The 26046-nt window shown below is 41.2% G+C and overlaps 1 protein-coding gene across 4 annotated transcripts; it reads right to left on the bottom strand.

Moving 5' to 3' along the window:
* Window positions 1–914: 914 nt before the first annotated feature.
* Window positions 915–25583, bottom strand: lpin1a (lipin 1a). Of its 4 annotated transcripts, none has more exons than XM_062387647.1 (23): window positions 24926–25583; window positions 15719–15919; window positions 14953–15048; window positions 12023–12119; window positions 11316–11538; window positions 10244–10318; window positions 9901–9993; window positions 9611–9725; window positions 8868–9069; window positions 8358–8510; window positions 8153–8246; window positions 7752–7951; window positions 7406–7499; window positions 7241–7310; window positions 6108–6200; window positions 5950–6014; window positions 5732–5870; window positions 5112–5260; window positions 4850–4936; window positions 4456–4608; window positions 4213–4327; window positions 3902–4005; window positions 915–3798 (listed from the first exon to the last, which is right to left on the bottom strand). In XM_062387647.1, exons 1-23 carry the CDS (start codon window positions 24989–24991, stop codon window positions 3621–3623), a joined length of 2862 nt encoding a protein of 953 aa, XP_062243631.1. In that variant the 5' UTR covers window positions 24992–25583; the 3' UTR covers window positions 915–3620. The 4 variants fall into 4 exon arrangements, with proteins under 4 accessions (XP_062243631.1, XP_062243622.1, XP_062243640.1 ...); XM_062387638.1 differs by having other exon boundaries at window positions 8832–9069; window positions 24926–25581; XM_062387656.1 differs by lacking the exon at window positions 24926–25583 and adding an exon at window positions 18866–19026 and having other exon boundaries at window positions 8832–9069.
* Between the last annotated feature and the right edge of the window lie 463 nt (window positions 25584–26046).

Here is a 26046-nt window from a genome sequence, read left to right as displayed (position 1 = left end):
GGATCTGTTTTGTTTTCTCACTGCCTTGACACAGTCACTTCAAACACCAACTGTTGTTATTTGTAAATTAACTTTCTGAACGGAGTTCATTGTGTCGACGGATATGATTAAAGAAACGATCTGTTTTGTCTGGGACTACTTCTCACATCAGCAGCTGTCCAGCCTGGCGGAGGGATTCACTGTTAACAGAGTTACGCCATCAACAAGCCATCTAGTCTGGAATGCACTAAATGGTCAGTTTATTAGGTACACCTGCATTACACAGACTGATACAACAACCCTGCAATCATGTGTATTTTGTTAAATGTATATGTGTATTTATGTAGAGGATGATCTCCCACTCTTTCTGTCTCTCTCTGTTTGCGTGTGGGCGTGTGTGAGGTCAAGCAGTCACACTTGGGGGAAATGGAGAAGTAGAAGGAATGTGATGAAATGGTTTAAACGAGAGAGGGGAAAGAAAAGACTAAAGTTCATGTTTTCATTCCTACAACTGACAAGCAGGGTTCTGTGTTTCATCATCCACGTACTATAACTGACATTTAAAACTGAACAGTAAGAAGAAAAGGAGTGTGAGAACGAGACACAGCAGGAAACAAAAGGGGCATTTAAACATTGAGCGTCATCTAAAAACACAACTTTGTCTTTAAACATGAAACAGATGCTAGTCAAAAAGACAACAGAGAATCCCGCCCCTCCACCGTGCTGTTCACATTCATTTCTCCCTCCAGAGCAGAAACTGATCCACTTATACAGCCGACAATCTCCCAGGGGCAGGTCTCCATACAATAATGTGGAAAGCACCATGAGAAAACTGCTCAGAGTTACAGTGTATCATGCTCTGTTGAGGTTTCATGTCCAAGTTGCAATAAGACAACAAAGAAAGGAGCATTGATTTGACAAGCTTATCACAGAAGTAATCAAATTTGAGTTTATTGAAAAATGTGTCCTTAGCACAGATTTTATTCCAACAACGTTGATAACAGTAGCTCGCACTGCACCCTGCTGTAGGCTGCCTGTTGAGCGCCCCAAAGCAAAACCTTTACACAGGACAGCAGACCGGATCCACATTCATGCCAACACAGAGAGACCTGATAATTAGTCAAGACCTTTCACAAATCTTTCACAGAAAGAATGAGGTGAACATTCATCATCGGAGAGACAATTGACTCTAAAATAAGGGAGTAGCGTTGCATTAGTAAAATCCTCTTTTCTTATTTTGACTTCCACATTTCATTGATAAGATCTTCTAATAAGGAGATATTCATAATGTAATTATGAAAAGAAAATCACAAAATGATCTATTAATATGGCAGAAGGATTAGCAGATTATGATTCAATTTAGAAACTATTTCCAAACAAACTAACAATAATACATAACAAAGTAAAAGCCCTAAACTGAGACAATCTGTTTCATAACTGTAAATCCCATTGTTATGAATTGTGGAAGCCAGAATTATTGAATCTGTTCCTTTCTTTAAGTGCCGTACAAAGATTAGGGGAAGAAACAGTCAATGTTACATCCATGTAAATATGCAGTTTTAACATTACAACAACATGCAACTTTTTCTCTTACATAGATTACACTGGATTCCTCTCAGTGGACTCCTGACTAGTTTTCCTTCAAACAGGGTGGATCACAGTACAGCATCATACACATCTATCCTATGTTCAAACGGTATAACACAATCAGAGGTTTTTAAACTGTATTCTGGCATTTAGTTTTCACATTTCTTCAACATATCACACATTAATATCAGAGCACAAATGTCCCTCTTGATTTCTAACTAGAATCTGGTGAATTACTTTCACATTATTTTCAAATAATACAAAATCAGCAGGGAACTACAGTCATATTCTTTTTTTTTTTCTTTTCTTGAAGCTGTCGAACATTCAACTCCAGAGTTTTACATGGGTTTATTTAGATTTTTCCAAAAAGGTGAAAGCGTTTTGCCCCCGATAAACCAGAGGCAACAAAACAAAACATCCAATTACCAGCTGACTTTACCTCAGGGACAGTGAATCCGTCTATTGGCTTTCTTAAAATACTGCACGTTGATCTATGGCTTTTCGTGGCCACGTGTGGAAACTGACGCGTCTTAGGGGCAACAGGTGGCCACTGGTTTAATGGAGACAGAGTTATAGTAATGGATGCAAGTGCGTTTGAATGACAACCAGTAACAAGTATTTTAAAAGATTCTTTTTTTAAAGGTCACTTCATAAAAGAATATTGTAAATTATTATTTACAGTGGTTTCCCCTAACTTAAATCTATATAAGTGCTAAAAAAAATAAACAGACAGACGTCCATCTTCGATTACTGTGTTACAGCAAATATTATTTATGGATGAACACATAAGGAAAGACATCTACGAACAACTATGTGTGTTTGTGCGTATGTATGTATACATACACATATAAATAAATAAATATATAAGACAGAAAATATACTGATTTATGCAATGACATTATAAAACTGACAAAACCTGACCTTATCCTGTATAACCTTATAAAGTAATTGCATTGATGAGCATTAGTCATTGGAATAACACACACTGCGAGTGGTTCATGTTCTACATTCTAGCATGTCACTAGAGTTAATGTATTTACGCACATGTATGTATATCAAAAACAGACGTCAAGAACACTGACTGAAGGTAGTTGCATTGTCCTGCATGTCCCTGGAGCACTTGAGCACCCTGAGCACTTTGTTGGAAATCTAGAACTGTTCACAGTAGCACGGTCAAGTGACCACACGCCTTTAGCTGGAGCTGCTGAGGAGCTGGGCACAGAAGATGACTGGATACATGATCGGTGCTTTTTTTTCTTCACTTTCCCAATGTTTTTTTTCTATAGTGTTATGTGTTGTTTCTGGTGCTGTATCTGCTGAACATGCTGACTACAGCCACACACCTCGAGCAGATGGAACAAGATGCTGACCGCTGCAGTGTGTTATGGATAAAAGAAAAGCCAGAATTCTTCCATAAAAATATATAAAAAAGTACTGATACAAAAAGAGCGTAAACTGAGATCTAAATAACTCACTAGAATATATTTATAGTTGCTCATTATTGTTGTTTAACTATAGCCAGCTTGTGACAGCTGATGCTTATAATAAAGAAAGGTCTTTTAATAGTTACTTGTGTTTAGTACAAAATCCAGAAAACGTTTGTTAGGCGATATGAATGGAGAGAAATCGATTTCAAACCAGCCCTGACATGAATCCATATTCACACATAAGCTTGAGTTTTTTGTTGTTGCTTTTCTGTCTACAACTATAAATACTATGTGATGTGGGAGAGAATGTTGACTAGAATTAAAATGTGTTCTGCTGTTTTGCCGACACAGGTTGAATCAATTCCTATTTTTCCCCCAGTAAGGTTGTTTTTGAGGTCCCGTACTTCTCTTTTGTTTCAGTAGTCACAGTTATTTATGTTAAGTCACAGCGCTCAGTTCCTTAAATCCTTATATGTTCGAGTACATTCCTCAAAGTTCTTGGATGAATCCAACCAGCATCTCCACTCACTTCAATCACAAAACACTGACAGCAGTGTTGTGTGATGACTGCGATTTAAAGAAAAGCTGGAGTGCAGTGACCTCTGTGCTGGATTCAATGGGGTTTCCTCAGCTTGTCTTGAGGGGCTGTGGTTCTTCTTCTTCCTCATCCTGGTTGGCGCCATCAGGAAGTGCTTTGTTCCAGTAGTCGCACTGGTCAAGCGTGTCAGAGCAGGGGAGGTCTGAGCCTCCGTTTTGAATCAGGACTGGAAAGACATGGTCGACCATATCGCAGAGACGCCCGAAGCTGAGAGTGAGACATTTACAGATTTTAATTAGGGACGTTCACATATTTATGTGCACTGCTTGCATGGATTTAACAATTAAAAGAAGCAGATAAAATCACTTACGATGAGATATTTGTCTTGGCATGCTCCTGTATGAGCTCCCCTTTGGGATTGACGGTAAAAATCCTGTTGAGTGGAACACCCACCTCCTTATAGGAATACACATCCTGAAATCACAAATACACAAAACAGATCAGCATCGCCATAAGAAGGACAAGTTATGGGGCCGTAAGTAATGAACAAAAAAAAAGATCTCTTTAATGTAGTCCTCAACATCTGCATAGTGTGTGTGTGTGTGTGTGTGTGTGTGTGTGTCTGTCTGTTTGTGTGTGCGTGTGTGTGTGTGTTTGTGTGTGTACGTGCAGTCGTCTTACTGTAGCTCTGTTGCCAAAGGCAGCGTAGAAAGGTTCAGTGTTGGGGTAGAAAAGCTGCTTAATGTCTGTGAGACACTCGATCTTAAACTTCTCTGGTTTCTTCTCAATCACCTCCCTTAACGACACAACATGAAATAGTAAACAAACATCATATTTAACACATCGTTTTCTGCTGTGCTTCAAGTCCACATGAAGTCCGATCGCTCCATCAAAGCGCTCTGATCCCCATGTTGTGTGTCTGACCTGTGCAGGGCAGAGAACAGGCTGCTGGGGCTGAGCAGCACCGGACCTATTGGCAGCATGGTTCCCCTCTCATTGACCCAGTGCAGGTAGCCCCTCGTCATGTCAGCCATGCCGATGGCCCTCGCCGAGCAGTACATGAATTTATATCCGTTCCTGTGACACAGACAGAGCTTGTATTTAGCTGTGCACTGTGGTTTAGGAGATTGTGAGAGTGACGATCAGACAGTTGAGAAAATGGAAACGTAAAACATTTAATCCTTAATAATGTTGCTCAGTTGAAGGAGATATGAAATGAATTAAAAAAATAAAGGTGATATTCATTTTAAAACCTTTATTCCGATGTCCTTACAGCTACACTCTGTACAGTGTGTGCGGACTGTGAGGTTGCACTCACTGGCTGACTCTGTGGTAGAGCCGTGCGATTCCCTGGTGGGTCCAGTCTTTACCCAGGTTGGGGAGGATGTGACCCAGCGTGTCGGACCTATAGCGACACAAGAGGGAGGCAACATCACACCAACAGTCCACATGTACTTTACAGCTTATTTTTCTCATGTGAATGTGAGCGCCTGAATCTGAGTAAAGTGTGACATCTACTGGTGAACGGCAGAAAGTGAACTGGTTTACCATCAGAGGGTGGCTAACTTGCTGTCTCTTACCTCGTGATGGTTCCGTCTATATCGGAGATGACTATCTTGTCATCCCAGCTCCAAAGATAAATTGCGCCAATGCAGCGACAGGTGCCCTGATACTGAGTTGTCACACTGAACACCACCTCATTCGGACCGTCCTTCAGCTGCAGGCTGGCCTGTAAACGCACACAACACATGCATGAAGAGACAAGCTCAGACACACAATGAACAAATTCAGAAACACAACAATATGTGGGGTGTTCCTTACAATCTTATGTAGCAAGATGCAGGTCACAATTTGTAACACGGTCTACTGTGACATCATACAACTTAAGAATGGGCATGACAAGGTTATTTTCACATTGTCGTTGTGAATTCATTCTTCTGTTACAATATGAAAATAACATACTTTATATATAGATACACAAAATGTAGCCAACTATCTTTCCATCCAATATTTGTGATCGAGTTTTGAACTTGAAATCACATTTTAAATATGTAGCCCAACAATAGAATTTTTGTGCAGGCTTAATGCGGTGAATGAATGAGGGTCTGCATAGTAAATAATCCATGCAGTATGTAATAGTGACACAAAGCTGCCATTAACCAACTTGTTTGGATATTTCAGGAGGCGTAAGAAAACGTACCAGCTGCTCTGAGGTGAGCCGCAGAGTCTTCGTATAGCAGATGCTGCCAGAACTCATCATGGGCTCTGCCTGGCAGGATCCTGACATGTGATTGGAGGATCTGTGGTCCTCATCACTCGAGGACGACTCATCCTTCATCCTGAAAAATCAAAGAGGACTTTGGTATAAGATGAGGCCATTTCAAAAAGTGGAAAAATCAGAAGAATGAAAAAAGTGACCTGTTCACTGAGGCCATCGTGAGGGAGCTCTCTCCTCTGACTCCCCCGGCCTCTGACACTGATTCCTGAATTGAACAGAGGTCAAAGGTAACAACTGACTTAATCGACTGAAAAAACAACCCCGAAAAGACGATTTCAGATATAATGTGTAAACTTACCGATTTGGATTCACTGTTCCCGCTCCTCCATGAGAACCACCAGCGTCCTCCTTTCTTTGGCATCTTCTCCTTCATGATGTTCTCCACCGACGCCTGAAGACAACCGTGCACATACAACTCAAAACTGACGGAAAAACTCAAATAAACTCGGTGTCCAAAACAAATAAACCCACAAACAAATGAACCAAAAATGTCAAATGCAACTTAACAAACAAAACATTTCAGACAACACTCAACTCTAAATAACTCGCCAAATTAAAAGCAGTGTTCATGCAAATAATAATCAAAGGATCTAAAGTAAAACCTAGGAAGAAGAGAATTCTGTGACTGGATAGCGAAAAGGAGGCATGCAAGACAAAGACAGTCAGATTGACAAAGATGGTAAAAAATGACAAGATACAGACATGCTCTGACCAACACTGAAAGCAAAGCCAGTAAACATCATACAGGCTGGGGCGGGCTGGAGCCAAACAGGCCGGGGAGGCAGTACGAGAAGAGCCCAAACACAGTAAACACGTAACTCAAACACCAAAACTTGGAGGGGTGGCAGAAATAAAATGTGCAAATTAAAAGGGAACAAAATTGAGGAGGAGGATAAAGACATGACATTATTAAAGTGTCCGGAGAACAGTTAGATTAAAAACAATATTTCACTGTGGTACAACACTGGCAGCTCTGATGTGATGTGTCCATGATCATTAGAGCCAGGAACTAACTTTGTTTGGTAGTGTTTAGTAACATTTTAGCGATTGGTTAAAATAAAGAGAAGATGCTGACAATGAAAACACTGAACCAGAGTGAAACATTAGGTCAATAAGCATTAATGCATACAAAATGCTCTGGAGTGCACAGGGGTGTGAACAAACATCTAACAAATGTAATAATAATAATAATAATAATAATAATAATAATAATAATAATAATAATAATAATAATAATAATAATAATAATAATAGCCAACAAAGCAATAGTAATCCAATAATATATACTGTTCCACAAGTCCTGACTATAACTCAATTTCCTAATAATGGATGCTATAACTGAAGATCTGAGTACTTCTAACAACACTGAAGAAGCAAAACATTCAGTCACAGTGAGACATATATATGTGTGTGTCACTGCAGTGGTCTTACCTGCGGCAGAGGTTTCTGATAGACCTGCATGGCCAGCATGACGGGAGCTGCTGTGTTCCAGTTGTAGTATCTGCATCAGATGTAAAGAGAGTTAGAAGCACTTCTAAAAACCTTGAACTTCTATCTGCAAGAAATAGGTGTGGTGTTGAATATCACCGTACATACTTGTTTCCTATTTTCACCACCAGGTTGGGGTCCTCAATAAGAGAAGGGTTTTCTGAGAACTGCTTGTAAGAAACTGCCCTCTCCTGGAACTGCTCTGTGTCAGGAAGAACACCCACACACACACACACACAGAGACAAATACACACACGAAATACATATTATTTAGTGTCATCTCTGTGACCTTATACTTTTTGAAAATGTATCTCTCAGATTCTTTACAGTGACTCTTGCATGTTTTCTACTCAAATTCATTTTGTATACTCATAACATTTTAATAAACATGTATTTTATTTTATCTTATCTGAATCAAAGATGACAGCGCCCCCTTGCTACTTCCTTGACCTACCTCTTGTGATCTCCCTGTTGTCAGTGAGCCCTCCACACAATGAGATGGTGACGTGTGGCAGGTCTCCTAACTGGTCGGACAGACTGTCCATGCCACTGTCCATCCCACTGCTGCCCACCGACTGTGGCGATTGATTAGCGCCCCGCACTCCCATCATCATCATCTCCGAGTCTGCTTTCATTGAGCTGCTGCCTCCGTCGCTGAGGAGAGAGAGAAACACAATCACTGATAGTAAAAAAGGTAATAATAATTATCCAAAACAAAAAATGTAGTAAAGCCTAATAGAATATAATAAACAATAATGATAACAATTATTATACCTTTTATAAAAGCCAGAATAAATAAGTGGGTTTTAAATGTACTTTTAAGAATATCAACATGTTCCACTCAGATCCTGATACCTTTTAGGGAAGTAGAGAGCAGCGACTTCAGGCTCCAGCTCTGTAAGGTCATCCAGGTACACACCATCAGAACCCAGGTGTTGGCTCCTCTTTTCTGAAAAGAAAAATATATTGCACCTGCTCAGAGGGACTATTTTAAGATATATTTATATTTCAAAACTTCCCATTCAAGATAATTCTTTGTGTTGCTCACAGAAACACATACCTTTCCTCTTGGATGGTGAATCGGTTGTTCTGATGGGACTTCCTCTGTTTCCACCTTCGTCCAGATGATCGAGGAGAATCCTGGGAGACACTGAGCCGGCTGTTAGACCCTCAATCTCTGTACACAACAGCCCCACATTCTCCACCTGCCTCTCTAAGGAAATAAAACAACAACAGAGAATCAATTGATGCAATCAATAAAAGTAATGGCTCAATAAAATCTACTGAAACACAAAGTTAACTTCAGGAGCACCCTGTAAATGCATGCGCGGATGTGACTCCTGAAATACTCAGCAGTGACGTCTGTGAAACTTGCACTATCAAAAAAGACCTCTGGAGGTCACTAAATGGCAGGTTCTGTTCTCAGAGTCGGAACTGAGAAAAGTGCTAAGTAAACATATCTGGACATGTTTGACCGAGCACATCTAGAGAATGCTTTGCACAAAAGAAGCATAATTGTCCCCTATATAAATACCTGGCTCCCCTCCAGCCTTGTACCCAGTCTTATCACCTAGTCCATCTCTGGCTCTGTGTCTGGTTTCCTCAGGGTCCTCATGCCCACCAGTAGCAGTGCTCTCCCCTGGCTGGGTGCCATAGAGTGTGAGGGAAGGGGGTCCTCTGTCACTGATAGCTCTGAAGTGAGTGCTGGCTGACAGTGGGACAGAGACATTCGGGTCCAGCTCCTTCTTCAGGTGGGAAGTCAGGAAGTCCGGCTGTAGAGACAGATTTTTCACAAAATATTAGTAAAGCTGATCCTAACCCGAACTCTAACTTCCCTGTGTGCTCGTTCTAAACACTGCATCGATATAGTCCAATATATTTAGAATTTTAAAATATACAAATACTACTATAATGCAATAATTGGTATTCAAATGGGTATCCTTATTTATTTAAAAAATTTGTTGGCTCTGCTGTTCGGGCTCCATCCCTAACATGCTGGAGCTTGTGCGTACCTAATAGGGGAACTGCCAGCCCTGTATTTCTTCAATTACCATTGTGGTTACACAAACACACACACACACACACACACACACACACGCACACACACACACACACACACACACACACACACACACACACACACAAACACAAACACAAACACACACACGCACACACATCAGAGAATCACTGGTCTTCAACATTAGCACCTTTACAGTACTTATGGATATACTTTGTTCGGGAATTAGTGGCCATAAGCCATCATTTTCACCTGTATGTGTGTGTGTCTGTGTCTGTGTGTGTGTGTGTGTGTACCTGGGCAGCCTGTGGCAGCTCCCCCCAGGTCCAAAGCATTTCTGGGTTGTCTTTATTCTGAGTGGTTAGCTCAGAGTCGCTCATTGGTGTTGATGACCGTGAATCATCAGGGTTGCTGGGAGAGAGATGGTCAGATGTTTGATTTATTTCAGTTTGTACTTCACAGCAGAAACAAAGTAAACCTCAAAATACAGCAGCATAGGATTCATTAATAAAATTTAATTGCACCAATTGTATCTTTTTCTTCACTTGGTTGGCAGCACTGAGAGATGGTTAAGTGAAGGTGATACCTAACAAGAGACGAGAAGTGAGAGGTCTGCTGAGGACAGGAGAAGGACAGACCACATGGTGGAGGGATGGAAAGAGACTCTTTAATCGCTTGACTAAGGGAAGATAAAAAGAAAGACGAGCAATAACAGAAAAAAGGGACAAACAGAGGGAGAGAGAGAGAGGGAAAGGCAGTTAATTTATTTACTCATAGTGAGGACAGTGTATTAAAACACATATACATATATTAAAATGCTGAGAACAAACTGAACTGAATAGAGATGAGAGCGTTAAGAAAAGTTTACTAGACCAGGATTAGTTCATCATCGTGTGTGTGTGTGTGTGTGTTCTATGTCCCAACAATACCTCTGAGAACGAGTCCAATCAGTGCTGGGTTGTGTATGGGTGATGGCTGTAGTCCCATGATCACCGTACATAGGCCTAATCACAAAACACACACACACACACAAAGACACACACACAATAATAAATATCTCTCTGCAGGTCCAAACAAATTAAAATGTAGCTTTTTACAGTCATTCAATATTCCATCTGTAACCAGTCAATAAAAACAGCGTAGAAGATTTTCTCATCGAGGTCACTATGAAGCAGTTACACATTCTGCATGTTTTGGAAAAGGTCTCAGGAATTTTCCCATGCTGCCAAGTAGCAGACCTTAAAAAAGCTCAGAGCCCCTGCAGGAAGGACGGCAGTGTGAGCCATTACTTCAAAGAGACAGAGTGCACTGTGGGAACAGGATGAATCCCTGGAGTCTATCCAGCAAGCAGAGCTGCTTTTCACTGATCCTTCACGCAGATAAACACAAACAAACACAAACATGCACCCACATGCACACTGAAATGATATCTGTATTCTCTCCATCAGCATCTTACTTTGAGAAATTATGTTCCTGGTATTTTCATGATATTTTCCAAAGCTCTTCTCACTGCTTTCACAGATGCTTTTTAAATCAATATTTATTATATCACAAAGGATTTAATAAATTAAGCACAAACCCTAACAACTCAAGTTGACACATTTGGTTATGAATGTAGGTAGACTGTCATCGTGCAGGCACATTCATGTGGATCGTCCTCACCAGACAGGTGGTTTGATCCCCTGGCTCCTCCAGTCTGCATGCAAGATACACTGTGTACTCCAAATTACCCCTGATAGCTGTGTGTAGGAATGTTGCATGATGAGTGTGTGTTTGTGAATGTGGGTCACAAGCAACATTGTGCCTGATGAAGAAGGCTGTTGACAACAGCAATGGAACAGACTGACTAGCATTTACAAGGCTTGGTCCCTCTAACTCCTCTTACAGATAAAGATTAACAAAAGAAATAGTCAAATGCTAAGGGAGTTTTGAATTTTCGTCCCTGAAGGCCTCACACACACAGTCACACCCTTTCTCACGTACGCACACACAGACACACACCTGCTGACATCAGCGTCTCTGTCCTCGTCCGAGCTCAAGTCAATAGTAAACATGTCCTCATCCTCCGAGAACTCTTCCCCGCTCTCTTCTCGTCTCCCTCCTCCACCTCCGCCTCCCTCTTGCCGTATCTTCCTCCTCCTCTTCCTCCTCTTCTTGTTCACCACACCATCACTTTGCTGATGTCCCAGGTTCTGGACGGGAAGCGAGTTGCAGGGTAAAGTGTCTATGCGAAGACAGAAACATGACAACTGTTCAAAACTTGAATAACTGCAATGTGGCTGTATGTCTCCATCTACCAGTGCAGTTTCAGTCCAAATACATTTTTTCCCAGACTCATATTAGCTTGCTGTGACCTTTGACCTTTGAACACTGAAATCCAATCAGTCAATCAAGTGAACATTTGTTCGAAATTTAAATAGATTCATCTCGAGGTGATCTTAAGCGAATGGGTTCACAAGATCAAAAACATATTTTGAGGTCACTGTGACCTTGACCTTTGGCCACTAAACTCCAATCAGTTCATCCTTGAGTCTAAGTGAATGCTTTAACCAGATTTGAAGAATTTCCCTCAAGGCATTCTTTGAGACAACATGTTTTAAAGAGTGGGACAGACAACATGAAACCAGAAGCCCCCATTTGACTGTCGTCAGTACGGGGGTTAAAAAAAGCACAAGCATGTTTTCTTTTTTTTTATTATTAGGTCCTACCATGGTGACGAGGAAGGCCCCTGCCCAGCTGGGACTCCATTAACTCCTCTCCGATTGACATGATGGGTGATGTTGCCAAGTAGGACGGCACAACTTCCTGCCAACAGAGGAGCATGACATTATAACATGAGGTCGCTGCGGTCCAACATCATGGTTCACTTCATGAGATCAAATGAAGCTATACAATGAAGATCAATGAAGCTGGCACAGCTTAAACAATATATCATGTGTGTGAGAGTAGAAAATGGTTCTGACTGAAGAGATACAATTTAGTTTTGGGGTCTAAATGATCTGGTGGGGATTTGCTGTTGAGCTCAGATTAGCATTATCACACTGGAGCCGTCTCTCCACAGTGACTGCAGCAGAAAGAGAAAGACAGACACACGGGGAAATGAGTGACCTCAAGGGATGATCCGAGCATGGCCGACGCGTGCTTTGCAGTGCACGTGTTATGACACAGTTCCACAAAGTTTATTTTGAAGGGTGAGGAGAAGTGCTCAGACTGTGCACGATGACGGGTCACAGTTAATCTACTTACAACATATTGCCTCAGTGCAGACATCCATGCCAGAAACCTCATTCAGTTAATTTCACTGTTTTTGGTACCTCAGGCCACAAAGACTAAGAACATAATGTTTCTCTCAAAGCTGCAAATGTAATTTCTGTCCATAGGATTTTCTGCACACTTAAATAAATACATGTGCCACTTTTTGGATATATTTTCAATCGTTCAGCTGACCGACAATACATATAAAGAGAGATCACACCACGTGTCCTTTTATGTCTGAGGCTTTTAGAAGCGCCTGATGCTCAACAGCGTGAAGATTCATTTCTGCAGGAACATTTGGTTAATGTTTCACATGCAGGATCTATTTGACAGACCACAAGCCCCAGCAAAAGACCACAACCAGAGGAAGAGAGAGGTGGAGATTGTGAAGGAGGATAAGGTCAGAGGCACAGGGGACTGGGCTCCTTGTCAAGTAGTTCCTCATGAACGCTGTTGATCATTTTACATTCAGGTCGATTAAGGTGATAACATAGTAAACCATTACTGGCCTGTATGCGTGTGCGTGTTTGTGTGTGCATGTGACCTTGTCTGTCTTGTGCTGGCCACATGCTGTGTGACCTGATTGCCCGGCCCTGCTCTCTCCCAGTATCTGTATGTGTGTATGACGTATGTCCCCCCTTCTGTGTGGACTGTACACAGATCAGTAACAGCCAGTGTCTGGGAGTAGTCTCTGTGCAACCATTGGTAGAAACAGAGAATTTGTTGGAGCTATTAATAGCCCCCCGGGTGGTTTTCCACTCTGCCGAGAGGGAATAGCAGCAGGGAGAGGATTTGACACGAGGCCGAAACTGACGAACACAAACCAGGCCATTATTTTATAATTTATGAAGTGCTGAGGCATCACAACATTGTTGAAGGACCCACTCTAAAGAGAAATGAAAACGATTGACCGTGGGAGACATTAAGTAATGAAAACTAATTCTAACCAAAGTAATACCTCCGATTAGGAAGTGGCTCTTCTCGGATTGTGACATTATTACTCTTAATTCCTGATTTGTCACTTATCCTTGTTCACGTCTTCACAGCAGCCCCTCCAAATCCCCCCAAACCTCCCATGAGTCCTTGCTAATCACCTTACAAAATCAGTTGTCAGAGAAAAGGAAATGTTCCCACGTCAGATTATTTTCTGCTACGTTTGCATTTTTGCGGCACACAGTGTAGTTCCATGTTGGTTTATATCCAGGATGCGTCCTGCTGGCAGACAGGATGCCACAAAGGGACAGATGCACTTGTTCCTTGTTGTCCATGAGCTTATATTTCAGATGCCATGTTTAAGACTTTCCCTGATTTTTTGCAGGGTCTCAGATCAGTATTGTTTTGTGTGTGTTTTTTTTTACTCTTCATTCAAAACAGAGAGATTTAACTTGTGCATTTGTCATTTGCCTGGAAAGGTCATCCATCTTTCTGTCATGTTCTCCTTCCCTCACCTCTTTATTTCTTCCTTTCTTTCTGTCTCTTCCCTCCATAAACCTGGAGGAAAACCTGGTTCCCTGGTATCGATTGCTTGCACTTAAAAGGAGTTGGTGCCCACTTGCACAGCAGCAGTTTGATGGGAAAGGATTTTTTCTTTGTATGATTTAGTTGAGGCATTATCACACTGACAATTGAAAGGTGGGTCCAAGAAAAAACCCATGGCTGTGCATATGCCTCTGTATTTTCCACAATGGACTTTGCTGGCATCTAGCAGTGAACCACATTAAATGCATTCAAGCACAAATACCAAGAAGAATACACTGTAGTAAGCACAGCATGGGATCTTGATTGAGTAAAACACTAATTGTATGGCCATGAAAATATTTCTAAGGATATATAATCTGGTTTGATAGCAGTATGAACAGCTGATTCATATTTTATATTCAGACTATATAAACACACCCATCCCAAAACATTGTGTTGTATCACCAAGCTGCTTTCCAGACACCATCGTATTAGAAAAAATACAAAGATTAAAAAAGCTAAAAAATATTCACTATTTGTGTCAATGTTTTAGTTTCCACAGTCGATCCTGAAGTTACTAAAATAACTTTAATGCTTCACCCACTCATCGTCCCCTTACACTTAATCAAGCTGCAGTACTTGTTCCTAAATGTGTGCGATTATTTCTTCATGATCCATGACTTATTCCCTGGGATATCGTTGAAAGAAAACAACAACAAAAAAGAATGCCTTATAACAGAGTGTGGATCCCGAATTTTTTGTATGTACAAAATCAGTCGTTAGTGAAGAGCGACCACAAAGCAAGAAGATTCCCAGTGTAGCACCACCTCTTATTAGCTGTAACCATACGACCTTCGTGTCAGTCAGTTATGTCCCCTCCTATATTTGTGCATGTCTCCTAATGACCCTGTCAATCACTACTCACCAGCATGTTCTCCGTCTCTTTGACGAAGAAGGCCTCTCCATTCTCTCCCAGCTTCATGTGCAGACTCACCGGCTCCCCGTTGATCTCTATGTCCACCTGCAGGACACATGAAACAGTCCTTAACATGTTGAAACCACACTAACATGGATTCAAAACTTCACTCTGAGATCAACTTTTTCTCTTACAAATACAGATTCCTTTACCTTGACTACCACTAATCAAATTCTCTTTTCTATGCCGAACATTTCCAATAACTTCCATCAATTGAATTTACCAACCAACAGCTTTCTCAAACTTTTGTCAATTGTCAAGAAATAGAGATGCATCCTTCAGTACACAATACACGGAGCTGCTGTACTTTCATTCCTTTTTAATGTACTGTAACCCAGTTCTGTCTCATCCTAATTCAGCCAGCTGAATATTCATTGTTCCATTCATTATCCATTCTGCTGGTCCTCTAAGGGCTGCGGTGGGCTGGAGCCAAGGCCAGCTGACACTGTGCTGAAAGGTGGGGTACACCCATGTCACCAGCCAATCACACGACTCACAAGCAATTTACATTCGCCAATTAACCCAAGTCTTTGGATTGTGGGAGGACGCAGGAAAACACAGAGAACACCAGTGCCCGCAGGTTCGAATGCAAATTCTGTATTTTTTCTTTCCTATTTTTGCACTTTTGTATCAATACTTCAGGACTAAGTTTTAACACACAAATGAACTGTGCATGAGGGAGGTGTGAGAGAGGGAGCGAGCACTCTGATCTCACCACTTTTTCACGGGATTGCAGGACGCCCATCTTGCCGAAGCGGACGTGAAAGGGGGAGCAGTGCAGGGAGCCATCGGGCTGCCGCACCACGATGACATCGATGCATCCAGACAGTGTTGCGGGGTTGAGACCTCTGTACAGCTCCTTGACTTGCACGAACATCTGGCCCGCCAACTGACCCACATAGTTCATGGTCTGGAACTGGACACATACAGGGAGAGAAAAGCAAAAGGAAAGTTGGGACCCTTGTTGATTTCTTATTCATCATTTCTTCAGCCCAAGAAATTAAGTTTTATTTACATCATGTTGACCAAATGACCTTAAATGGACCACAGAGCCCTCCTGCTTCCCATTACATCAAAAATACATTATTGATCTACTGAGTCCGGTCACTGCCCGCACAGGCAGGCCACTCTTGCAATACTGAGCTGCTGAGGTTGCCGTCCACAGTTTCACATTCTATCCTCCATTGTTGTGGTGCTGTCGATATTTTGTTTGTGTATGTGTGGGTGCATGAATATAATAAAATATTCTACTTTTCAAGGAATACTTATACGTTTTCTAAGTATTTCAAACAAAAACTGTGACTGAAATGCCCTTTCCTCTCTGCAGTACACTTCATCAGGGTGAAGATTAAATCCTGTGGTGCCGTGCCAGTCTTTTTCATCCACAGCCTCTAATGCTGTCTGTTTAGAATGCCAAACATGGCCGTGTAGAGAGAAGGAGACAGGGAAACGCATTCACGGGGCTGAGCGATGTGTGGTTGTTGATTTGGCAGGACCGCCGGAGACAGGGAGGGAGACAAGAGCAGGGAAACATATTCCGAGTGGCAGGGGACTGAGGAGTTTAGTTTATGTTCTGTTGATAGCTGTACTTTGTTGATTCGTGGAAGTAACCACATGTACAAGTACATGGTAAACAGCTCCGTTGTGCAATCCAAAATATGTAATCATGAGTCTGTTCTAACTACTTATTCAACAAATCAGGATGGAAGACAGAAAGAAAGATAGAAAGGAAGAAGAGAAAAAATATAATATCCCTGTATGCTGACTCAGGGAATAATATTTTGGCCACAATGTAGAGCACTGAGGAGGACTGTTCAGCTCTGATTAATAAGAATAACAATATGAATGATAATAAGAATAATGATGACAATAATAAGAATGTTAAAGCAGGATATAGCCCGACCTGCTGTAACATAACAACACACTTGAACACTAATCTAACACTGTCCAGACCACATATAACAATATCTTTATAAAAATATCACATACGCAACACATACTGGTCTCAAGACTTATCTTTCTTTGAACAGTTAGTCCGAATGCCATAAAACACATTTTCCTACCTCAGCCATTTGAGCCCTACAGATAGTTTAGTTTGACTATGACTTCAGAAGAGACTAGCTCCAGTTAAACTGTTCCCAGAGAGGGCTATGGAATTCTCAGAAATTTAAATTCCATATAATTCCATTATGTGAGGATGGATTTTTTGAATGTATACTCTTGGTGTATCCGACTTTTTTTCCAAGAACTGGGAGTGGAGGTGTCAGAGGCTGATTACATAATTTTATGGCACCCTTTGTCTCACTCTCGCTCCCTTATCCCGTTTTTTTTCTATGAATCGTACAAACACAAAGTCACATGCTGTCGTTCTCGGACAGGCCTCAGAACAGATATCACCGTCAACATAGGCCACGTTCATTCACACACAAACCTTGTTAGGACACCACATTGACTTCCTTTCATTGTGGACAGCCCTAACCAAAACCTTATCACTAAACTTAACCATGACCAATTCCGACACTAATTTTATACCAACCACAATTCACATCTTACCTCTAATCTCTAACCGTAACCAGGACCTCAGAAATTACCTTTAGCCTCATTGGTACTGAGCTTCAGTCTCCATGACATCCACTGTACCTGACAAGGTCAGTGTTTATTATGGAAAAGGTCCTAAAGAGACCCTAACCTTCCCTTGACCCTAACTTTAACTCAATTTTAACTAACTTTTTGTGGTTTCAATAATGAACATCTCAGTCCCCTGCCTCCTCTATGAGCATTTACTTTACCCAAGCCAAAACTAAAACTAGTTATATAATTATAACTTAAACAGCCCTTTGAAAGAGTGACGACTGGCCAAAATAAACTAACAACTTAACAAGAATGTCCTCAATCTGTAGGTCTATGCTCAAAATGGTCCTCAAAAGACACAAGTACAAGTATTCACACGCATGCACACACACGCACGCACGCACACAAACACGCGCACACACACACACACACATACACACACACACACACACGCACACACACACACACAAACACTACTACTACCAAAGCCTTGCCCACTCCTCCCAGGACATCTTTGCTGAAACAGCCAATCACAATGCTCCTCCATTATGTAATGACCAATCACGAGACAACTCATAATGTCACTCAGTCATTCAATGGACTTGCTGTATCGTTATACGACAATAACAACAACACATTCCAAAGTCACTGGAATCCAAAGTGAACAACAATGCAGAGTCAAAGTTACAACACGATCCCCACAGAGGCTGATTCATTTGATTCATTCTCTCTCTCTCTCTCTCTCTCTCTCTCTCTCTCTCTCTCTCTCTCTCTCTCTCTCTCCCTCTCTCCATCTATCTCTCTCTCTCTCTCACTACAGCACAGCTATAAGCAAATATAAACACAGAGGCTTGAGACGGAGGAAGCAGACGGGCCGATTCACCCACACGATGATAAGGATTATCAAAATAAATCAATTTAGTGTGACTGAAGCAGTTTGACACTACAGTGCTCCTGACTGTCATACCTACACACACAAACACACACACACACACGTATTCATTTGACCTCATCCTCCATCTTCACCTCCTCAACACAACAAACATAAATAGATGTTTGTGATGTTGGTGCATCAACATGCGGATCACACAGCGGTGGTGTAGAGACATGTGTGTGTGTGTGTGTGTGTGTGTGAGGCGACATGTAAACATCTGCACACACGGGGTGAGGCTCTGCAGTGTGTCGTCATTCAAACAAACACATTACGAACGCATTACAAACACATAACACACACATCGCACACTCATAGACTGTAATCGTATAGAAATCGCTCTTCTCGTCTTTTACTCACATTACTTATTCACGCGTCTTGTATCTCAGGGTGCGTTTCCGCCATTCAAAGGAAACCAGAATGACCCGCTCCCCCCGGTCGCCCGGTGCACTGGTGCCGTTTTGCTCCGGTTCGGTGTGCGCTCCTCTCATCACAGGCTGACGCCGACTCTCAACTCACGTTATTTTTAAAACCGAGAGCAGCTTCGCTTTTTAAAACCGAAGTTAACATATTCCTCCCACTGCAGACACACATCGAGCCCATTGGCTGAGCCCGTGTCGACGTCACATATTGTTGACATAATACCTTTCCCTTTCTAAATCATCTATACATTTTTGATGTTATCTTCATTGCCTACAGTCCCTGGTCAGTATTCACTGTAAACTTCTCCTCCTTGCTGTCTCATGTATGATTAAATATTGATTTATTTGTTATTGATTTATTATGATGAGATCATTGGGGTGACCTGTTTATTCTCTTATATCAACTTTATTTATGTACCATTTATCAATACAAACAAAACGTAACTGACTCACATAAAAGCACTTACATATACTTATGTGCATACACACATTCATGCACAAGTGTGCATACAAAGCAAGAGCTTAATAGAACATTGAGAAGTACACAACAGGAACTGAGGAAATGCTGTCTCACCGTTTTATACAAAAAAGGAACACAATCTTAAAATGGTTAGATAATTTATAAGAAAACAGGCTGAAATACTGATAAATAAATCAAATCCAAAATCGAGGTCAGGCTTAAAATGTAGGTCTTGGCTTTTAAAAGTATCTAACACCTTGACATGTGCTTGGTCTTTTTCAGTTTTAATTCAACAGATAGACCCCTCCAGTCTACATCTGCTGGGCATATGGAGCGATATTAATGTATTAATATACTTTGACAACTGCACACTTGGATTGTTGCTACAACACTTTATTCATTATGTAATAATGTATTTACAGTTACAAATCACTTGCTGACTTCTGCTGTGATGACCTGACATATTCACAACTAAACACCCTGAATTCCATTTCCTGGTAACCCAAAAGGTTCTTGTTAATGGTTGTAACTTATTTTATTTAACAGAAATCAACTGTAGACTTTATTTATTTTTTAAAGATGCCTCTTTAAAAGGTGGCCTCTGATTTATTTCATTTTCCTTTCCCTGATGCTGAAAGCTGATTAGAGTGAGATGTGGTTAGAAGCCTGAGGCTTAAGTAGCAGCAGTGCTTTAGCTGAAGTTCAGATGTCTTATTGCTGTCTCAGTTGCATTCCTCCTCTCTTCTTAAAACAGTAGATAAGTTAATACAGTAGATATAAAGTAATGAGAGTATGATGAGACGATGGATTGTACCACTGCCTTGTTTATGTTGAGCAAAACATTCTCCTTTGAAACTCCATAGTTATTCATACTACATACTATGAACTTTATAGTTTGTCTTAAACAAATTGTGCATCTTCCTAGATTCAACCGAGACAGACATATTCTAATCTAATCCTACATGCATGTGTGAATGACGTCTGACTGCGAGGAGAGCAAAAGTAAACAGGGTTCTGAGGACACACAAGTGGAGCAGAGATAAGAATAGTCACATTCAGGGAGCTCAAAGGCATCCGTATCTGTGCTATGCACTGACTGGGTCTCAGTTGCCAAAATGTCAATCCATCCACCTGCTGTGATGCTTTGAGTCCAGAGCAATACTCAGCCTTTACAGAGCCTCTTGCATTTGCATGGTAAATAGGAGGCCACAGCCAGCCATTTGTTAGCATATAGCTTAGCTTAGCATAAAGACTACAAAGAGGCCTAAACATTGTAGTTACTGCTTATTTGTACAAAAAATGTCTGCCCTGTGAATGCATGACTCTGCTTATCAGTGCAGTTTCAGTCCCTTCAGGTTATTTCTGATATATTGCATTAAAAACTTTAGGAGGTCACCATGTCTTTAGGAGGTCTTTGAATAAAATGCCACAAAAGTGGGTTTGAGGTCACAGTAGATAGAATGGGCCGAATTAACCGACAACCAGAAAACATAATTCATCCAGCCATTGGCATCACAATTCCTGTTTAAGACTCATCAAGAAAGCTTAAACTGCTAAACTTTTACTGCAAAACAATTAAGTTAAATCACATGCATGATATTGGACCCACTTTATATTGACAGCTGCTTGTAGCCCATAATTAGAATATGATTGCATGAATACTGCCTGTGGTATGTTAATATTTTCTCAACAGTTCACTTGGCCAGTTGCCTCAATTATCGACATGTTGCATGGGTACTGCATGATAGGTATCTGCCCTCTGGAGAAAGAGAAGGAGACTGCAAACCTGATGTACACTCTCACAGCAACCAGAGAGAGATACAGCACTGGATCCATTAGAGAAAGAGACAGAGGTTGTCTAAACAAAGAGTAACTGCAGATCAATCACATGCACCAGAACTCATGTAAATCATCTAATGGCTTCGGTTCTCTGCCAGCGGCGCAGGAACATGCCCACACACGCTTAGACCTCCTCAAATAAAAAGATGCAACTACACACACACACATACACATTTCAAACTACATATGCAAAATGCTCCGTTCATTTGAGCTGTTCTCAGGAATCCACATCCAAATCAAATCTCTAACCATAAAAATGTGATTTAATGGTTTTGAAAATGACTGTTTGTTGTATGGGATGTATATGCTTGGTGCGTGGCTGCAAACCAGGTTTCCATTTCATTAACAGTTAAGTTACAAATATTGCTTCTACACAAACACTGTACAATCCCCAGTAGTTGTTGCACAGAACACATAGTAAGGTTATGTAAGGTTATTCCCCGACGTGGGACTCATGGCTTTTTGTTGTTGTTCACTGATTCTGAGAACTGGTCTCCAACTGCTCCCGCTGCCGAAGAATGAGGTGTGTGTGTGTATGACTTTGTGTGTACTTGTGTGTGTGTGTATGAAACCCCAAACCCAATATGTGAGTAAGTTCATGGCCATGGATCAGTTTTTGCTCTCTCCGTCAATACATACATAAATGGACTGCATAACAGTACTGAACATTCACATGTCACCTCTTCATTTCCATTGTTGGACACACACACACAAGCACACAGGCACACACATACACACGATCAACACCAGGCAGCCAAGGCGGGAACAAGGAAGCACGTGTTGAGTTTTCTAAGAACTGAGGTCATTCATCAGGGAGCAACAAGTAGCCAACTACAGGGGGGTGGGAGGTGGAAGGTGGGGCTTAGAGAGGGGGATACACAAGTAGGCTGGAGAGAGAGAAAGAGAGAGAGAGAGAGAGAGAGAGAGAGAGAGAGAGAGAGAGAGAGAGAGAGAGAGAGAGAGAGAAACGAGTGGGCAAGAGATAGAGAGAATTTGCAGAATGTCAGTGCAGTGTGAGCGTGGATGTACGGCAGCCAATAAAAAGCCACTGATCTGTGACGGAGGAGAAGAACTGGTTTAATTGCTTCAGTTTGCAAGTTGCGTTGACTGTTGCTTATGGTATATTATAAGCGTACATAAAAAACCTGTAGTGTATAGACTCAGTAAATGTATTTAAAAGAGATAAGCGTTTTTGTGAATGTTGAACCTTGTTTTTTTGCATTGTATCGGTTGAGGTCGTGGCCATGTGCTCTGTTTGTTTATTTAGTTGGGTTAATATTGACTTTCTGTATGCATGAACTGTGTGTGTGTGTATGAGTGTGTGTGTGTGTGTGGGGGGGGGGGCATGACAGACACGTGAGAGAGGAAAAAGGTGGTTTGCTGAGACAGGGGTAGCCTGACAGGAACACTCCCTGAGGTCAAGAATGCATTCATTTTCATCGCCATAGAGATGGTGTCTATAGGGGGGTATGGGCTGTGTGAGCCAATCAGAGGGCTCGCCTGAGACACACATCACATATTGACCATTGAGGCCGCCCTCCAACATGGAGTCGTACAGCAGACATGAGCAGAGTAGAGAAATCTGATTAGTCTGGTTTCCAGGGGGCCAGATAACTTCTATTAAAGCTCTGTGACCACAGCCACAAATCCAACTAAACAACAACATCCGACACATGCTGGAACAAATGTAGTACTAAACTATTAGGACAAACAGGATTGTCTCTCATTTAGTTTTATGAACTGGTCCTAATACCTTTTTTTCTTTTCACCTCTAATCCTGATGTGAATGTGGTCTCTCCCTGCTTCTGGCCGACTGGAGGATACATGTAAATCCTCTTATGTAATGTGGAGCAGTTGTTAGATTCCAAGGTTTATGAGCATCATAAACTATGCATGGGTCTGTCTTCACAGTTCATGAGGACCTTGAGTTATCTTAAGCAATACAACAGGCTGTTATGAAGTTCATTAGCATTGCATTTAATAAGAGGTTGCTATCAACAAACGTTTCAAAATTGAATGTGCAAATGCATAATTATAATTAATTTGCCAATATAGATTATGAAGTATATTAGATATTTTACTACACTGACAATGATTTTTCTTCACATATGTTTTGATGTTGGTTGGCTTGTCTGTTAGTTAGCAGGATTACAAAACAACAACTGAATGGATTACCAAGAAAGTTGTTAGAAAGGATGCAGTGTTCCACATTTGGATCCAGGTGCGGACCCTGGATTTTTTTCCCACTAATTTACGTTGTAAGATAGGACGCTCATTTTCAACATTTTCAACATTTTCAACATTTTCAACATTTTCAACATTTTCAACATTTTCAACAAGAGAATAGTTCAGAGTTACCTTGTGGAATAAAAACATATATTTATTGGATTCTTCCAAGTAATTTTCCATGTACACAAAGAGAGTTAAAAAGCTCTATTAGACTCTGTTATTCATTTTGTATTAATAGCAAATATTCTTCCTTCTATGAATTTATTTTATGTTAAACAAATACTCAATCTCTCTCTTTATATATAAACACCCTGTATTGATACTTTTTATATTTTGGTTTTTGCTTTAATATGGGCCATTTCTGGTTTCTGCTACATCCCAAAAGTATTTTTAACCATTTATTCATGTTTGCATAATGTGTGGGCGGAAACAACTACTGGTTTAAGGTTTTAAAGTTTTAACTATGAAGTAATTAAACTTTAAAAGCCTAAACAAGTATTAAATGTTGAAGTTTTTATGTTTGAGACTAAAAAGGATCTAACAGGGTGAATACCAGTCAAAGTAACCAGATGAACAAACTAATGCAGTTAACTCGATTCACTTCAGGCAGATGTACTCTGAAGGAGGAGCAGCACATGTAGAGACCTAACACTGCCACAAGGCTCCTCTCAGGCTCGCAGCATGGTGAGTCCGTTATGTAATAGCTTTTCAAACTGTGCTGTAATATGCCTTAATAAGTATGCATGTGGGCTTGAGGTCATGCGTGGAGCTATGAGCGGTTGATCTGGCACATACTGCACACACAGATGAAAGCTCCTACACTTTGTCCCTGGAACCAGTAGACCCACTCTAAGAACTGGCTGTAAAGTATACGGCTGCACGACAGAGAGACACAAAAACACACACCGACACCAACTCCCACAAATGCAAACACACACACACACACACACACACACACAAACACACACAGAACGAGCGAGTTATTTGATCACGGTGTTTGAAGGACATTGCCAAGATTTCTTGGAAGTCAACTTTAAACCCTCTGACCGGTCTGGTGAACCCTCAAGCCTCTCTTCATACACAGGTGCACGCTGGAGATTCATTTTGGAGAAATACTTTAAGAAGTCAATGTTTTTTTTTTTGCAGTCATTAATTCAATCTGAGTTTCTTTTTTTTTATTTAGTAGTAACAGTCCTGCCACAGGTAAGGGGTCTGAGGACATTTTATGAAACACTACATAGAGTATAATATAGTATATACAGTTTATACTGATAGTATACTGATAATATACTCTATATACTGTAATACCTCCAGCAAAACATGGTAAGGCCAATACAAATAACTTGTCTACTACTACTACTCTGAACAGTTTGTTTTTTCAAAATGCTCTTTTACTCTTTTTTTATGAAATTGTCCTTAGTTCATTTAACGGCGCAGAAGAAATACAGAAGAGTATTTTAGTTTGTTTACCCAGGACCCAGGACCAGTTGAGGCTGTCATCCTCACTGTGGATGTCTTGCTCTTCTGACTGGACATGGCTCCATGGGGTTCACAGTCCTGTGCTGCTTTGCACTATATTGTGTACAGTCTTCGACCATGACAGGATCTCAGACATAGTGGTCCAAAAATCGGTTTACTGGTTGCTTCCTCAATTCCTGGTTTCGCCTTTCATAAAGTCTCTATTGTCCTGGTTTAACACAGCACCTGTGGACAGATGCAGAGATCTCCTTGAACTCTGAAGGTCCTGCTCCTCCAATTCTGACTGGTCCTCTCCACATGGCACAAGAACTCTTCTGACTGGTTCTGGATGAGCCCCGAGTCTTCAATCTGTGGACTGGCTGGAGTGGATAGTTGTTGCTTGTTTGACAAGCAGAGAGAGTTTTAGACTAAATTTATCAACGAGTGTGTTCTGGGAATGGAGTTCAAGGAGGAAATCTGAGAGGGTCCAGAGTTGCTGCACTCTCCTTCTCTCTTTAAGGCAAGCACCCACTCACTTGTCCTGCAGTATTACCATTTGGAGGATTTCACTAAACACAGGCAGTCCTCCCAGTGAGCCATAGATCAAGATCATCCTGCACTTGTAGTTTAGTCCAGTATATGACTCTCACTTTTGGCCAAGCACACCGTTTCCAGATTTAAAAACTTCTGTCTCCGAGCATTAAAGAGCTCCTTGTTTAGAACGTCCATGTGAACAGTTGAAACCCCCATGCAGCGGGTGGACAGAGGACAGAGGGGGCATCTGAGGGCAGCAGCGTGGCCTCTTATCGAAAGGTAAAGTTTACCCTGTGACTTCAAACCCGTGTGACACCACAGCTGACAACTTGAAATGCTAAGGGTCCACCCTGCAGTCTTGAATGTCTCCTGACCTCTCAGGCTCTACAGGACACTGCTCTTCCAACCAGGGAACCATATCAATGTTGTGCATATGAAACCTGTTTTACCCGGTCTGCCATATTTAACTGTAATTTAGTTTTATGTCATGTTTGTGAGTCATATATACGCAACATGGTTACCTCCAAATTCGATGGACAAATATGATGCTGGGGTCAAAACAGCTCCAAATTCTTTGTTGTTTTCTTAAGGTGACACAC

Source organism: Platichthys flesus, chromosome 1 (genome assembly GCF_949316205.1).
Source record: "Platichthys flesus chromosome 1, fPlaFle2.1, whole genome shotgun sequence".
Lineage (NCBI taxonomy): Eukaryota > Metazoa > Chordata > Actinopteri > Pleuronectiformes > Pleuronectidae > Platichthys > Platichthys flesus.
Note: the sequence above shows the minus strand (reverse complement) of the source record. Positions and strands in the feature narration are given on the sequence as shown.

Coding starts and splice junctions, on each gene's coding strand:
- lpin1a (XM_062387638.1), bottom strand. CDS start 24,991: ATGTCCAGTCAGAAGAGCAAGACATCCACAGTGAGGATGACAGCCTCA. Junction 15,920..24,925: donor CAACTGGTCCTGGGTCCTGG/GTAAACAAACTA, acceptor GTATGTGTCCAG/TTCCAGACCATGAACTATGT. Junction 5,261..5,731: donor GGCTCACCTCAGAGCAGCTG/GTACGTTTTCTT, acceptor GTGCGTTTACAG/GCCAGCCTGCAGCTGAAGGA.